Source organism: Nothobranchius furzeri, chromosome 15 (assembly GCF_043380555.1).
Source record: "Nothobranchius furzeri strain GRZ-AD chromosome 15, NfurGRZ-RIMD1, whole genome shotgun sequence".
Lineage (NCBI taxonomy): Eukaryota > Metazoa > Chordata > Actinopteri > Cyprinodontiformes > Nothobranchiidae > Nothobranchius > Nothobranchius furzeri.
Window position 1 is genome coordinate 42,656,548 of NC_091755.1, and position 16,676 is coordinate 42,673,223.

Genomic DNA, 16,676 nt, shown 5'->3' on the forward strand with positions numbered 1-16,676 from the left:
GTTTGTGGACTTCAGTTCTGCGTTCAATACCATCCTCCCTGCTCTGCTCCAGGACAAGCTCTCCATGCTTAACGTACCCAATTCAACCTGCAGGTGGATCACTGACTTCCTGACGGACAGAAGGCAGTGCGTGCAGCTGGGGAAGAATGTTTCCACCAATAAGACAATAAGCACAGGATCTCCACAGGGCTGTGTACTTTCTCCTCTGCTCTTCTCCCTGTATACAAACTGCTGCACCTCGAGCCATGACTCAGTTAAACTGATAAAGTTTGCGGACGACACCACCCTCATCAGGCTCATCTCTGACGGTGATGAGTCCGCCTACAGGAGGGAGGTGGAACGGCTGGTGTACTGATGCAGCAGCAACAACCTGGAGCTCAATGCTCAGAAGACAGTGGAGATGATTGTGGACTTCAGGAAAGTCACAGCCCCATCTCTCCCCCTCGTCCTGACGGACACCCCCGTCACCACTGTGGACTCCTTCCGCTTCCTCAGAACCACCATCACACAGGACCTTAGGTGGGAGCCATCCATCAGCTCCCTGATCAGAAAGGCCCAGCAGAGGATGTACTTTCTGCAGCAGTTGAAAAAGGCCAAGCTGCCGGCCCAGATGATGGTGCAGTTTTACACGGCCATCATTGAGTCCATCCTCACCTCCTTCATCGCTGTGTGGTACGCTGGAGCCACAGTGAGGGACAAACATAGACTGCAGCGCATTGTGCGCTCTGCTGAGAAGGTGATTGGCTGCAGCCTTCCATCTCTCCAGGACCTGTACGTCTCCAGAACTCGGGGGCATGCAGGTCGGATAGCAGCTGACCCTTCTCACCCGGGTCACAGACTTTTTGAGCTGCTTCCCTCAGGCAGGAGGTTACGGTCCATCCGGACCAGAACCTCCCGCCATAAGAACAGCTTCTTTCCATCTGCCGTTAGACTTGTGAACAGATTATAAACACACAACCATGCTGGTCTTCTGTACTCGACACAATGTCACATTATCGGCCATGTTACCACTACCTGCCATTTTTATAGCTGAAAGTTTTATTCTAGTTTTTTTTTTTATATTTTATTCTATTTTATTCTATTTTTAATCGTATTATTCATGTTATATGTAGCACGTTAGTACCGAAGCAAGTTCCTAGTTTGTGAATTGTTTGTTCACTGACAATGGCAATAAACCTGTTCTGATTCTGATTCTGAAAGGTTCTCCTGGAAAAGGTTTGGTAATGAATGTAGCTACCGAGATCATATTCCTGTCCTGATGCTTCCTGATCCGGTGTAGTTGTCCTTCTTTAGCTGATTATTTCATCATTTTTATTGTTTGTGTTTTATCTTTCTCTTTTGTCCACAAACCCAAACAAAAGACTTTCTCTGATGTGGAAAACGCAGCTCGTTTCTGTTACGTTTGTTGGAAACGAATAAAAACATTGTTTAAATGATGGGTTTGTTTTCATGAATTATTGAAACCATTCCAGACTTACCACCAGATGTAGACCCACAAACACCCACGATGGAGCCAGGACTACAACTCCCATGGGTGCAGCCAGCTGTAACCGATTCCTCCACAGAACATGAGCTGAAGGAGCATGTGAAGACGTGGTAGCCGGGTTCTTGTTTGGAGTATTTAGGGTTTGGTTACAGTTTATATGCACCACTGATGTTTTAGCACAGTTACAGAAAAACAGATCTGACTAAACGCTGTTCATAAAGAAATGAAACTCTTCTGTCATCAGATCCGAGTTTATTCTGTGTGATGATGTAACTCCTGGTTTATGAGTAACTGCAGCGTTTTACAAAGATGGAGGTGCCGAAGGTGACTGATGCAACGTTTTAAGTTTAAGTTCATAATAAACCACTCTGATATCCCAAGTGTCTCTTGGGTCTTCATGTTTGTGGAGGAAAGACTTCAGCTGGGCTTCCAGTGTGTGTGTGTGTGTGTGCGTGCGTGTGTGTGTGGCACGACCGTGTGTTTCCTGGTGACTTATGTGCAGATGAAGCAGCCGACATGAGCCCAAACCCGCTGCAGGATGATCAGGAAGGCCAACAAGTAGAATATCAGAGTAACAGCCTGGGTGGACGGCGGAGACGTTCATGGAAAGGAGAGGACAAGGGTAGAAATGAGAAGAGACAACAGAGACAAACACGTCTTTGAGAGTTGAAGCGTCTTTGATTCCTAAAATATCATTTTCCTTTCATTTCGTCCTCCCTGTCAGAGCTCGTCTCTGAGAGGAGGACTGTCCTCCAGCTGTGTGGAGGACATGCTCCCTTACTGATGGACTAAGACGAGGTGCACCTGGCCCCTCCTCCAGCTCATAGTAATGGAGACGTCTCTCTCTACGTTGGTGTTTAAGCTTAAGTTCTACCGATTTTGATGGTTCTCTTTAAGTAAAGCTGTGAGACAACACATATCCACATGTGGACATGTCTAACCTCCATGTGTCTGCATTCACCATTGAATGGACTGGTTTTGTCCCCAGTCTGAGACGGGAGGATCCATACCTGCTGTGTGCTCAGTCCCTCCTGCTCCCTGATGGTTTCCTCCTCTACAGGTGGAGGTGCCTCCAGCTCCTGGTGTGTCTTCTCTCTCTCCTTCCTTTCTGCTCTAATCGGATCTGGTTCTAGCTCATTTGAGACGGGCTCTGGAGTGTCCAGTTCCCAAGAGTCTCTGTCCGGTGCTGGATCCAGGAGGACTGGAGCTTCTTCCTGATCCATCAGCTCTACTGGTTCCTCAGGGGGAGATCTTTGTTCTGGAATTTTCTCTGGAGCTGGTTCCAGAACAGCCAACAGGTTGTGCTCTGAAGGTTCCTGCTGCTGCTGGTCCAGTTCTGTGCTCTGCTTTAAAGGTTCTTTGGGTTCCTCCTGGTCTGAATGAACTTCTAGATCTTCAGGATTTTTCTCCACAACTAAAGGAAAGACCAAAATAAGAAATACCACCAATGGGTTCTAAATGGCTTGGTTCTGTAACCCCCCAAGGTGCTTTACTACTGGTCACTCACACACTGGTGATGAGGAGCTACACGTCTAGCCACAGCTGCCCTGAGGCTCACTGACAGGCCTCAGCAGGGTGTCCAGGTTTAGGACACAAGCACTGCGACTGATGGGGCGTGAACCTGCAACTCATGCTCATGGGTACCACAGGTTCAGGGTTGGTTTTAGTTGGACCTCTCGCACCTTGGGACCAACAGCTACAGGGTTCTGCTTTACAGCTCACCAGGTTTAAGTGGAGTTAAAGCAGGCACTACCAGAACCTGCGACAGCCAAATGAAAGACCTGATGGCTCCTGACTCATGCCTGATTGTCTCTGAAGTCAGAGGTCCAAATGGACGGTTTATTTGGAGTCCAGTCCAACCACGACTAAGACTTTATTATCACTGGTCTTGTTCTTTAGGATGGAGTTCTGATGCGGGTGTTGTTCACACTGAGCGGTGTCAGTAATGAAAGTGATGCTAGTCTACCTGTCCGTTAAGACTAGGGACAGGTAGACTAGCTGCTGCTTCCAGCTGTGGGAGGACTCTGGACTGATGCTGGATAGACAAACGGATGAACTAGAACAAGACCATGGTTTCTTTACTCGCCTTTGATGAAGCTGAGGCTCTTCAGAGCTCGCTCTTGGTTGCTGAAATCAAAACTGTATCTGCTCAAAGTCTCGTGGGTTGGTTTGGGTGTCTCTGATGGACAGGAGCAGGTTGCCGCTGTCATTCTGAGAGGGAAGATGGAGGACAGGAAGAGGTAAACAAACCAGAGGAGCGATGACTTCCAAATTTGTATGTTTCAAAATAAAAACTCACTTTGTGATCAGAGCTCCTGAATCCTGAAGGTTGAGCAAAGACAAGTGAGAAAGCGACATGAAGCCAGAAACATCATGTGACTTGCTCGCATCAACCCACCTGAACAAACGCAGCCATGTCCAGCTCCACCATGCTGCTCAATGCACTCTCCACTAGCTTGCCGTTTGCCTCCATGCTGTTGCCATAGCAACGGACCAACATCTGTGTTTGACCTATTTTCTGTTCCTCTTCAGAGCTGATTTTTTGTGTCATTACCTTCAGGTAAAAAGAGCATTAGAGCTGGTGTCTAAGCATGGTCATGATGTCACTCTTTATTAAAGAGCATCATCCAGCCTATCAGAAGCACCAGGTGTGAGTTCTGATTCATCAGTTTTCACACGCCTCAGCTCTGAAAACAGAAACGGTTGATGTTTACATCAGCGGGAGTGCTCCTGTGGAACTTCATAGACAAAACTATCAAATACAAACACGTGAGCAAGCCCCGCCCATCCGCTCAGGTAGACCTCACATCAGAGTGTAATAAGGTCACAGGAAGTGCTGCTGCTGCTGCTTCCTGTTGGCTCTGTAGCTACAAGTCATACAGAATGAAACTCCTACCTTCTGTTTTTCCTCCAGGATGGAGACCATGTGGTCAAATGTGTCACACACCTTCTGTTTCTGAGTCTTATAGTTCTCCTGTGGAGGGCAGAAGGAAGGTCAGCACCCAAGACCAACAACAGCTCTGACTCACCGTGTTCAGAGACATGGTTTGTCTGAAATCTGACTTGAGCACAGCTCCCTTATGGAATAAAGACACATCATGTTATTCCAGGATCCGGCAGAGGTCAGGTTAGGGTTAGCTAACACCTGACCCAGCTGGGATCCACACTTCCAGCCTGTGAGGCCAAAACCAAGTCTGTGATCTGGATCAGAGCCATCTGTAACAACTCCGTGATACTAAAACTCATTCTGACGACAGCACAGGTAGCAGGTTCCTCCTCCCGACTGACCACCTAAAGAACACCTGGATGTTTCTGCAGCTCTCCTCCAGCTCACTGATGAGCATCTGGACTCTGTCACTGAATCCCATCAAGGACGTGACGCCTTCACTGAGCACCTCCTGAAAAACAAAAAGAAACTGGTTTTAGGAGTTTCTTTGGAGTTTAGGTTGATGATGCTGATCATTTCCACCCCTGCTTCATCCGCTTGTCTTCTGATCGGCTTTGGTTCCACTGGAAGTTGGAACCTTCCTGGACTTTAGACACCAGAGCATAGAAAACCCTGTAAGATCATTCTGTGACCATGTGCTCATCATTCACACCTTCTGCTGCTGGTAGACCTCTGCCAGAGGAGCCACGTGGCACGACTCATGAGTACCAAACACTTTGCAGAGAGAACATGTAGGAATCTGACAGGTCAGACAGTAGATGTTCAGCTTTTCTCCTTCATGGTGAGAACATGTGACATGAGGCAGGGAGAGGGGCGGAGGGGGGAGTAGGCTGGAAGGGAAGACACGAGGATGCATTAGTCTTCTTTTTTAATGGTAGACATATCAACGTGTGTCGTCTCCCTCCACCTTGGTGCATTGTTGATTTCCTGTTTGTAGACATCAATGATGCTCTCTACCAGCAGGTTCCTCTGCAGGCCATAGACCCCATGGCGATCCAGCAGCACTTCACGTCTGCAGGATGGACATCGGAAGTGCCCGCTGTTCACCAGCATGGTGGTTCGAGCATGAAACAAAGATGGCTGCATTCAAAAGAGAATACAAAGATGCTACCATGATGGATGGTTAACATGCTTACAGTTTCTCTCAGATGCTAAAACACTAAAATCCGTTGACTGAAGAAAGTTCTCAGTTGCTTGAACTCATTGAGCTAACTGTTGAGCCTGTTGCCAAAACCTTAAACCGTTCACACGGTTTAGTAGAACTCTAAACGCATTCTGCACTCTAATGTACGTGTCGTCCATAACGGTAAACACAAGCGGCACATTTACCCACAAGAGCACAAATGTCATTGGTTGAACACAATTAGTCAAAATAGATTTCACTTGTTTCAAATGATGTGACAACCAATGTAAGCAAGTTCAGAGAGCAAACAGGTTGTTGAAGGTGGGAATGAGAAAGTGTGACAATGGATAGAAGAACTCATGTGAGAAGACAGGTGCGTATGCGAGGTGGGGGATGAGGAGGAGGGCAAGAAAGAGAAAGAGGAGGAGGAAGAGGAAGAGCAGGACAAAGAGTTTACTGGTGGTTCCCAGAATATCTAAAATTAGGATGGGAGGCAGATCTTTAAGTTATCAGGCTCCTCTCATGTGGAACCAGCTCCCAGCTTTAGTCCGTGAGGCAGACACTTTGTCTACTTTTAAGAATGGGCTTAAAACATTTTTATTTGATAGGGCCTATGGTTAAAATCTGATGTTAGCCTAGATTGGGACAAGTGGGGGAGTGGAGGGAGGTGGAGTGTACAGTCGGTCTTTCTTCTACAGTCTGCTCTTTAACTGTATTATTTCCTGCTATTTCAGCTGTTAACTTTATTTTCTCTCTAAGTGTTTTTCTCCCCAGAAGAAGCTATAACGATGTTCTGCTGAGCTGTGGTGGCCTCATGGAGGGGGCCATCGACTAGCACACTGCTGCTAACCACTTAAACATTCTCTCTCTCCTGATAATAACATTTTACTCTCTTTGACGTTGAATGTGCTACTACTAGTTTATCCGTTTAATTATAGATTCACTAGGATAAATACAATAAAGTTAATCTCTCACCTAATAGAATATTTACTAAGAAATCACAATGTAACCATAGAAACACTACTTGGTGTGTGTGTGTGTGTGTGTGCGTGCGTGCGTGCGTGCGCGCGCTCTGTCTTCTCGATCCCCAGTGAGTCGTGGAGGATGGCTGCTTATACTGAACCAGGATTCTCTGGAGGTTTCTTCCTGTTAAAAGGGAGTTTTCCTCTCCACTGTCGCTGCATGCTTGCTTAGTATGAGGATTGCTGTAAAGACTCTGACACTAGTCAGTGATTCGATGCAGCCTGCTGGGTTCCTTATATAGGAAACTTGTTACTGATTGGCTTAATGACCTGACCTGTATTAGAGTGTTTACTGTGTGAAGGTCCTTGAGATGACTCGTCGAGATTTGGCGCTTTATAAATAAACTTGAATTGAATTCTAACTTAGTTTGCCTGTTAAGAGCTGACAGTAAGTAGAGTCCTGACTACGTTTCTCTCTCAGAGGTTACCCAGCCTACATCCATCTGTAAGAAGGAACCAGCCCGGCGGCTGCATTACGTTTCTGGTTCTCATCCACGCTGAGATGCTGGAGTAGAGGTTTTAAAGGCTAAAGTTTACAAATCAAATTCAAACAAATAAGTTTAGACATTTCATTAAGTCTTGGTTTTATGTATAAACAGTATATCCTTGTTAAAATGTGTGACTGTGTTACAATACTGGATTACCACACACACACACACACACACACACACACACACACACACACACACACACACACACACACACACACACACACACACACAGGTCTGTATGTGTGAACCGTTCTGGTGTGAACTGAGTGCACCTGGTACAGCTCGTTAGCACACTTCCTGCAGAGGTTGTGTTGGCATGGCAGGATGACCACAGGCTTGTTGAAGATATCTTGACAGAGTGGACAGATCAGCTGTTTTTCCAGCTTTGTGAGCTCAGCTTCTCGTTCTGCTCCATGACTTCTCTGCAGGAAGCTCAGGTCTGATGACAGAGACATGGCTGCTATCACCTGTTAGAATCAGAAACACTCCGTCAGAACATCTGGAGCGTCTGTGATGGAGCTGCTGAAAACAGCATTCTCCAATCTGTATTTCTCCAACGTTGCATAAACATGAGCTGAGATCTTCTCTAGCAGACACCTTCTGAATCGGTGCTGAGACCAGGCACAAGTGTCTCGGCAAGGGTCAAAGTTTTTTTTAAATCATCCTTCCTCTTTGAAGAAGAGGAGCTGGGTTATGAGCTGACACTAAAAAGAAGTGTTAACAGCAGCGCTTTATTTTATCTTCAGCAGTCTTTTGGTTAGCGGTCGTATGCTTTCGGGAGGTGCGCTCATGGCGCAGCATGTCCTGTTGGAGCGAGACTTTGTGCAGTCTGACTCACTGAAAAATTGTGTACAGTGTGACACCTTTCTGGAGTTCTCACAGAGTGACATGAACAATCCTGTAGCCTGGCAAGCCAGACTAAATAATGCAATGGCCAAAAATCTCACAATATGATCAGGGCTTCAGAGATAAAATGAGAGGGTTGATCATCCAGGAAGGGCTCGGAATGGATCCACTGCTCCTCCAGCATGTGCGAACATGCTTACTATGTTAAATATGGTATACTTACTATATTAACATGTATTTTATTCACTAGTTGATTTCTCTGTAATTCAAAACATCAATAGTATAAAAAGTACAAGGAAGATAGTAACATTAGAAAATCAAACTAAACCAAACATTTTTGTTTTTTACTAATCAGATACTTTCAGATAATGAAATATAAATCTTCTTTGTGTGAATGATTTGACGATTTCTTTAGAATGGATCAGTAACATGACTTTCTGAGCACATAGGAGCAGCTAACCTGTTCCTGTTCAGGCCCTGACCCTGCGCCCTGCACAGGACCTAAGCAGCAATGTCAGTTTTTCATAGTGTTCAGCGTTTTTGTCATAAACGAACAAATACTTCCAAAAACTACAGAATGCCATTTAAAGAGCATTTAATGTTCTTTAAATGGCATTTAATACAAAACCTTTCAAGTAACTGATAAGTTATGATTATGTTTCCAAACATGCAACACAAAAATTCTCATGAAATGAATAAAACTGAAGATATTCAAGCTAAATGTGATGAAAACACAAAAATCTGAATAGTTTGAACTGAAGTAAAAGATATAAAACAGGCAGTGGCGGCAGGCCAGTAGAGGGCGATAGGGCGCCGCCCTCCCAGTTTTCCCCAGTGTTTTTAATTTGTTTTATATATATATATATATATATATATATATATAGATCTCTGCCAAGCGGTGAGGCTGTTGGCTGTTTTTGAATCACCCAAACTGCACGGCACCAGCCGACCAATTGCTGACAAGAAAATCAAAGGGTAGGAATGGGAATGTATCCAATCAGCGTCGACGTTGATTCAGAAGCATGATGGGCGATGGAGCTACCGCCAAAGGCTTTCGTTGGTGTTCGGTAGAACTCGGTAGAACTCGGAAGAGTCGTTTTTGGTCCTGACGCAGATGTAACATGAACGCTGCCGGTGACTACAACCAGCATGGATACCGGATCTCAGCAGCCACTGAATTCAGTTCGGTCTCATCTCCAGTATCCGTTCAGAGGAGAACTATGGTGGAAAAATTTAATGTCAAAGAGCTTGGACCAGATCAGCCCGACGTAAAGATAAGCCAGCAGGAGAAGGAGAGAGGTAAACTGTACACACTAGGCTTCTCCCGAAATTGGTACACCAGGAAGGCTTGGCTAGCTGGATGCAATCACGCTAATGCGTTATTTTGCTTTCCGTGTTTGTTATTCAAAACGGCTGGGACAGATAAGGCATGGATGAGTCAGGAGTTACAGACATGAAACATTTTTCTGAGAAGGTGAAGAAACACGAGTCATCCCGGGCACACATGGACAACAACATGGTGAAGCTAGCCATGCTAGGCAGCAGAGCTAACGTTGCCATGCAGGGAGAACAGCAGCTGGGTGCAGAGGTAAGCTGTACATTACATTTCTGTGAACAAGACGATCAGAATCAGAAATCCTTGGTTGTCCCACAAACCGGGACATTTGTTTAATTACATGTTTAATGTGCAATAACTGTAAAAACTAATTTCAACACGCATACATATTATACATATTCAATCACGTAAATGTGTATTTCATGTAAATTTGTACATACATCAATCTGATTCCATTTTACTTGTTACACTTCTGCTGCAGCAAACAAATTTCCCAGCTTTTGGGACAATTAAACATTTCTGATTCTCAATTAGATGTTTTAACCTCAAATGTAAAAACATCTGAGAATCAGAAATGTTTTATTGTCCTAAAAACTGGGAAATATGACATTTGTAAGAGGATACTGATGACGTTATTTCCTATGAAAGTGTTTCCTATGTACTTATCTGTTGTTTTTTTTATTTATCTACTTTAAAGAGGATTAAGACTTTCCTTGAGGAACACCATGACACAGGATGGGCTGAATGCTCTTGCCATGCTCTCCATGGAAAAAAGCTTGTCACAAACATTCCTGACTTCAATATAAAACTCATCGAGAGCTTTGCCACTCAGAAGGACAGAAGGGCAACATTTCTGTACAAATGAGGTATCACACACACACACACACACACACACACACACACACACACACACACACACACACACACACTTGATCTTTGTATAAAGTTGACCTTGGCACAACACTCCAGAAATATTTAACAGTGTAAATTTCTGGCATTTTGTCTAAGTGGTGTTTACTACCATTACTGTAACAGTGACCTGCTCATAATTTTTGGTGTTCACTCAAATGTTGAAATTAAACAAAATGTTTTTGTTACTTGCCTCTTGCATTGCCTATTTACCATATATGGTCATGTTATTTTATGTGCAATTTAATGCAGTATTTTTCAACCTTGGTCTGCAAGGCAGCGTGCCAATAGTCAGACACACCTGGATTAATCAGTTTGTCCAATGATGTAAGACAGGAAATAAAAGAGCTGTGCTTGATTCAGGAAATAGTGAAGTTGTGCACAAAGCTCAGAAAGCACAAGTTTGTTTAAAAATAAAAAATAGCACAGCCCCACCAACAGGGTCCGAAATTAAAATTTTTACTCACCGGCCAAGTTGGCTGGTAGATGATGAAAATCTACCAGCCAAATTTCTAAATGATTTAGATCTACCTAAAGCATGTAATTCTATATTATGTTGATTCCAAACAGAGTGACAAAATAATTAAAACATCAGTTAATAAGGAAAACAACTCTTTTGTCATTTTTACTATTTATTTATTTTTAGAGATGTTTTTATGAACTCTTTCATTGAAATCTAGTCAGACTCCTTGTTTTCTCTGTCCATGAAGTCTGGCCTCCTGCTTCTGACACCGTCTTTGTGCCAAAGCATTACAGCCTCATTTGGGTCCTAGTCCTTGATCTCTGGAGAACACAGCTGCACCATGAGAATATCTGAAAGTGTCAGGGCTAGGGTTGTCACGGTAACCGGTGTAGCAGTAAACCCCGGTAAAAAAGTTGACAATAATAATAATAACCGTCTTGTTTTTAAAATATATATATATTATCTCGGTGGATTACCGTGGCTGCGGTGTAGGCGCGGTGACCCTTACCAGCCACCGTATCATCTGCTGGAAGTTGCCGGCGGCACATGCACGCTTTGTTGTTTACGACCAAAACTTTCTTTAAGCTAAAGCTGAAATAATGGCAGGAGGAGACGGCAGCACTCAGGAGGACATTTATTATCCCTCAAAGAAGACAAAGTGGGAAGTACGGGCATTTTGTGGATATTTGAAGAATGCTGAGGGACAGTTGTCTGTGAAAGGCAGCAACGCTACGTGGCCATCATAATGTAGCCGTTGTCTCACGACACCGCCGTCTCCGGTTCGCCACTTTTCACAAAATCTTCGGGTTGCCACTGGTCCTGGTGGTTTTTCTTCCAGTTCAACGAGTTTTCTTTTGGAAGGCTGGCTGACTCCAGTTAAAAACCGCCACATTTCACAGCTAGTTTTAACATGAAGCTAACCGCTAACTTGATAAACCGATTGAATGGGATAGGTGGAAATGACGTTGGATGCGGTGTTCACGTTTCGCGTACGCTTGTGTACGTTGCATGCAGGTGGGAGGAGTATCAGACATCCGTGGAAGATGACTGATAAACATAACTAATTTGGTGCAAACATTTACTCGCCAGGTGGCAGGTAGAGCTCAAAAATTTACTCGCCAAATGGAGCAATTTGCTCGCATTTGGTGAGTGGCGAGTGTTAATTTCGGACCCTGCCCACCAAAATATTTTTCACCAGCCGCCACTGAAAACAGGAACAACATTTTCTCCTGCTTTAATGAGTTTTATGGGTTTTTGAAAGTTATGTTTTCTTCTCTAGTGAATAACTGCAAGTAAAATAATAATAATAATAATACATTTTATTTCAAGCGCCTTTCAAAGCTCTCAAGGTCACTGTACAGGACAAAATATAACGAGCAAGCAATACAAACAACAAGAAATAAATGCTAAAAGTAATTCCCAAAGGTAGAGTCGGAGCAGTGCGATGGATAATAGACTAAAAAGAGTAGATGGAAGGAGGACAGTTAGTGAGTAAGCCAGGCGGAACGTGTGAGTTTTGAGTTTAGACTTGAAGGTTGAGAAGGAGTTTATATAAAATGAAGATGGTGGGGATTTTTCTTCTGCTTGTAGAGTTCAGTTTTTCACAACCATCATGTTTTTCTGAACCCCACTTGATTGTGAGCGTGCTACACACTAGCTTAGCACTAGTAAATCTGCTTTTCATTCGTGATCCCAAACCCAGAACCGTTTCTGCCTTTTTACAAGGATTTGTGTCTTTGTTAGTTTCTCCGTTTCCTCCACAGCACCTAGATAAACCACACTGTGCGCCAGTAAACTGTGTTCAGACTATGGTGCGCACGCTCAACGAAGCTTCAAATCAAATGAATCGAACCATTTGAAGATCTGTTTCAGCCCTAAAAATGACTGACCTGACGGATTGCTTTAACACCAGTTGTTATGAAATGTTTTGAGAGACAGGTTTGGTCTATGATAGCTGAAAGGGTTTGTGATAGGATCGACACTCTGAAGTTTGCAGATCAGGAGTGCAAGGAGGTTGAGGATGCTACAGTGTCTGCTAAACCTGCTACTCAAACACCTGGAAGGAAAGAGCGCATGCTAGGTTTGCTTTTATTGATTTTCATTAGCTTTTAACACGATCCACCCACACATATTGGCACGGAAACCCTTGCACACTTTAGGATTTGATCCCAGTTTGGCCAAGTGGATCTAGACTTTTTAACATGTAGGCCTCACACAGTCGGAGCAAATGGGGTCTTATCAGAGAAATAGTATAATCTATAAGGTCCCCACAAGGCTGTGTACTATCACTATTCCTTTACATCTCATAGACAAAGGACTGCATAAGCACATTTAATAATAGGAATCGTATTAAATTTGCTGATGATACAGTTGTGGTCCGTTTGCTGATGGAAGAAGAAGCACAGCATGGCCCTGTAATTGACTATTTTGTTGAATGGTGTGAGGAGCATCACCTTAAACTGAACATAGAACAAAACCGAAGCCATGGCGTTAGATTCTAGGAGTACCCATGACTGCTCTAACCCACTAATAATCCAGTATTGAAAGAGTAAATAGTTACAAGTATCTGGGTACGATCATTGACAGTAAACTCAACTTTGACCAGCACATGTCGGACATCTGTGGGATGTGTTTGCAGAGACTCGGTTTCTTACACAGGCTGAAACGTTTTGGTGTGGATAGAACCCTGAGGATTTGATTCTACAGATATTTTATTGAATCAGTTTAAAACTTTTGCTTTATTAAAAGTCTCACCTGGCAGAGATAGTCAACAATAAATATCCATTAAAATAATTGGGTCTAAACAGTGCATCCTGATAGAAATCTGGCACAGACAAGTAGCCAGCAAGGAAAGCATTCTTCTAAACAGCAGGAACCATCCTCTGTTAGATGAGCTTGTCCCCATTCATTCTTATTGCATTCTATTAGAAGCAATATGTACAAACATTAATTTGTACCTATGGCTATAAAAGCTATAAATCTGCAGTATTTCTCTGTTATATTTGACTGTCCTTAACCATTCATATACGGCCTTTTCTGTTTACTGTTTTTATTTTATGGAATCTTTTATTTCAGGTACATTAACTTTACGAAGGGTATAATGGGGTTGATGTTGAATGTGTGAATTGTGCTGTGGTGTTCATTCATCCTGACTGCTGTTGTGCTAAATTTCCCCAAGACGGATGATAGACTAACTGAACTGAACGGGAGTGGGTCCCCTCTTATCTGTCTGAGAGTTCCTTCTCTATGGCTGTCACCAAGATTTGGTCCTTCTCTACCTCCCTCATCCGTGGTGTCCCACAAGGTTCTGCACTGGGCCCTCTATCTGCTCACTCTTCAGCACATGCTGAGCTCCTTCAAAGGAATCTCCTACCATCTTTATGCAGATGACATCCAACTGTACATCTCCTTTAAGCCCCATGAGATGTCTAAGCTGCAGCTGTTACACACCTGCTTAGACTATTAAAACCTGGATGGTGGGAGCTTTCTACAGCTGAATGAAGATAAGATTGAGATCCTCATCTGTGCCCCAGACAAGCTGTTTGTGTGACCTTTGACCCAGCTCTCACCCTGGATTCTTATGTCAGTTCTCTTGTTGGCTCTTCCTTCTTCCATCTCAGGAACGTTGCTAAGCTGGGTCCCATTCTGTCCCGCTCTGAACTTGAGACAGTTCTCCACACCTTCATCTCCTCACGCTTAGACTACTGTAACTCTCTTTTCACGTGTCTGAGCAGAACCTCCCTGAACCGTCTACAGGTGGTTCAGAACGCCTGTGCTCGGCTTCTGACCAAGTCCTCCAAACACACCCACATCACCCCGCTTCTCCTCCAGCTTCACTGGCTGCCAGTCAACTTCAGGGTTCATTTCAAGATCCTGGTTCTGGTCTATAGGGCCTTACATGGACAAGCACCATCTTACATTGGTGATCTTCTTAGTCCCTACACCCCCAGCAGGTCCCTGGGGTCCAGTCACCACAGCCTACTGGTTGTGCAGCACCAGGCTAAAGGTCAAAGGTGACAGATCATCTGCTGCTGTGGCCCCCAGACTCTGGACCTCTCTCCCCCTGAGCCTGAGATCAGTGGACTCAGTGGTCTCCTATAAACTCACCTGTTCATGCTTTGGTGTGACCTTTATCACCTTGTTTGTGCAAGTATGATCATATTAGTGCAAAAGTGATGTTGTAATGTTACTTCAGTAGATTAACTTTGCTGTTGTTTACACAGCTGCGTGTAATGGATAAGAACAGTGATGAGTCTCTCAACTAAATGATCTTTAACACATTGCTTCGGTTACTCCTGCTCATATATGTGAGTTCCTGCAGAGAGGACTCCCATTGTTTCAAACTACTGAACAACTTAGTGATCCATCCTGCTTTAATCCCAGTGCGCTCCCACACAGGAGCCCGATTCAGTCAGAATTGAAGAAAACCAACAGCTGTTGCTACTAATATTTCAAAGTGACTCTTTAGTTGGACTCAGGGGAAAGTTGGACCGGATTGGTGCCCGAATGGATTTCAAATGCTGTGATTTACCTGCTGTTGGACCTGAAGGAGTTCCCGGTGGATCTGAGGAATTCACAGAGGCTGCAAATAACCAGCTGTCCCCTCTGAGTAAAGCTTACTTCTGGTTACCGTTCAGCTCCAGTGAGTCAGTCAAAAGTTAAACACGTCCCACCTCGAGGCCGGTTTGTGAACCAGACCTGCAGCACTAAAACCCAACCAGCTCCTCTTTAATCCAACAGAGAAACTGCCTCTTCTGTATGCAGAACGGCTCTGTGGGCAGAGGGGCTTGATATGAGTGTGTGTGTGTGTGTGTGTGTGTGTGTGTGTGTGTGTAGGGGCATCAGGTTTCTGCCTCTAAACCCATCCTGAAACACACCATATGCGGGGACAGCTGCTATGTGGACAGAATAAGACCCAGCCCATCTCACTGACCTTAACACTCTCACCAGGACATTTGAGTGGTTCTCAGGTCCTACATTAAAGGAACTAGCCTTTAGCACCTCAGTCCGTTCAGAACTAATGTGTGTCTCTAAACTGAGGCTGATAATAGAATAGAATAGAATAGACTATTGATCCCACAGTGGAGAAATTCACTTGTTACAGCAGCACCAACATTTAGGAGAATAATTTGAAGAAAAATAATAACAAAGGTACAAGTACAGTGGAGCAAAAAAGTATTTAGTTAGCCACCGATTGTGCAAGTTCTCCCACTTAAAATGATGACAGAGGTCAGTAATTTACATCATAGGTACACTTCAACTGTGAGAGACAGAATGTGAAAAAAAATCCATGAATTCACATGGCAGGATTTTTAAAGAATTTATTTGTAAATCAGGGTGGAAAATAAGTATTTGGTCACTTCAAACAAGGAAAATCTCTGGCTCTCACAGACCTGTAACGTCTTCTTTAAGAAGCTTTTCTGTCCTCCACTCGTTACCTGTATTAATGGCACCTGTTTGAACTCATTATCTGTATAAAAGACACCTGTCCACAGCCTCAAACAGTCAGACTCCAAACTCCACTATGGCCAAGACCAAAGAGCTTTCGAAGGACACCAGGAAAAGAATTGTAGACCTGCACCAGACTGGGAAGAGTGAATCTACAATAGGCAAGCAGTTTGGTGTGAAAAAATCAACTGTGGGAGCAATTATCAGAAAATGGAAGACATACAAGACCACTGATAATCTCCCTCGATCTGGGGCTCCATGTAAGATCTCATCCCGTGGGGTCAGAATGATCATGAGAACGGTGAGCAAGAATCCCAGAACCACACGGGGGGACCTGGTGAATGACCTGCAGAGAGCTGGGACCACAGTAACAAAGGTCACCATCAGTAACACACTACAACGGCAGGGAATCAAATCCTGCAGTGCCAGACGTGTTCCGCTGCTGAAGCCAGTGCATGTCCAGGCCCGTCTGAAGTTTGCCAGAGAGCACATGGATGAAGTAGGAAGGATGGGATATGTTGGCCACATAGCAGGTATTGTAAGTACACTGTTAATGGTAACAGAGGCAGAAATGTAAAAATCAAGAGCAAGTCAGAATCAAGCGT

At 44.2% G+C, this 16,676-nt stretch overlaps 1 protein-coding gene across 1 annotated transcript; it reads right to left on the reverse strand.

Moving 5' to 3' along the window:
* Window positions 1-1,718: 1,718 nt before the first annotated feature.
* LOC107390545 (tripartite motif-containing protein 54) lies at window positions 1,719-15,345 on the reverse strand. The gene is made up of 11 exons (XM_015967339.3): window positions 15,155-15,345; window positions 7,342-7,536; window positions 5,341-5,513; window positions 5,086-5,263; window positions 4,789-4,884; window positions 4,383-4,460; window positions 3,885-4,040; window positions 3,786-3,808; window positions 3,573-3,697; window positions 2,497-2,900; window positions 1,719-2,065 (listed from the first exon to the last, which is right to left on the reverse strand). The coding sequence occupies exons 2-11, from the start codon at window positions 7,522-7,524 to the stop codon at window positions 1,979-1,981; spliced, it is 1,503 nt and encodes a 500-aa protein (XP_015822825.2). The 5' UTR covers window positions 7,525-7,536; window positions 15,155-15,345; the 3' UTR covers window positions 1,719-1,978.
* Window positions 15,346-16,676: the final 1,331 nt, after the last annotated feature.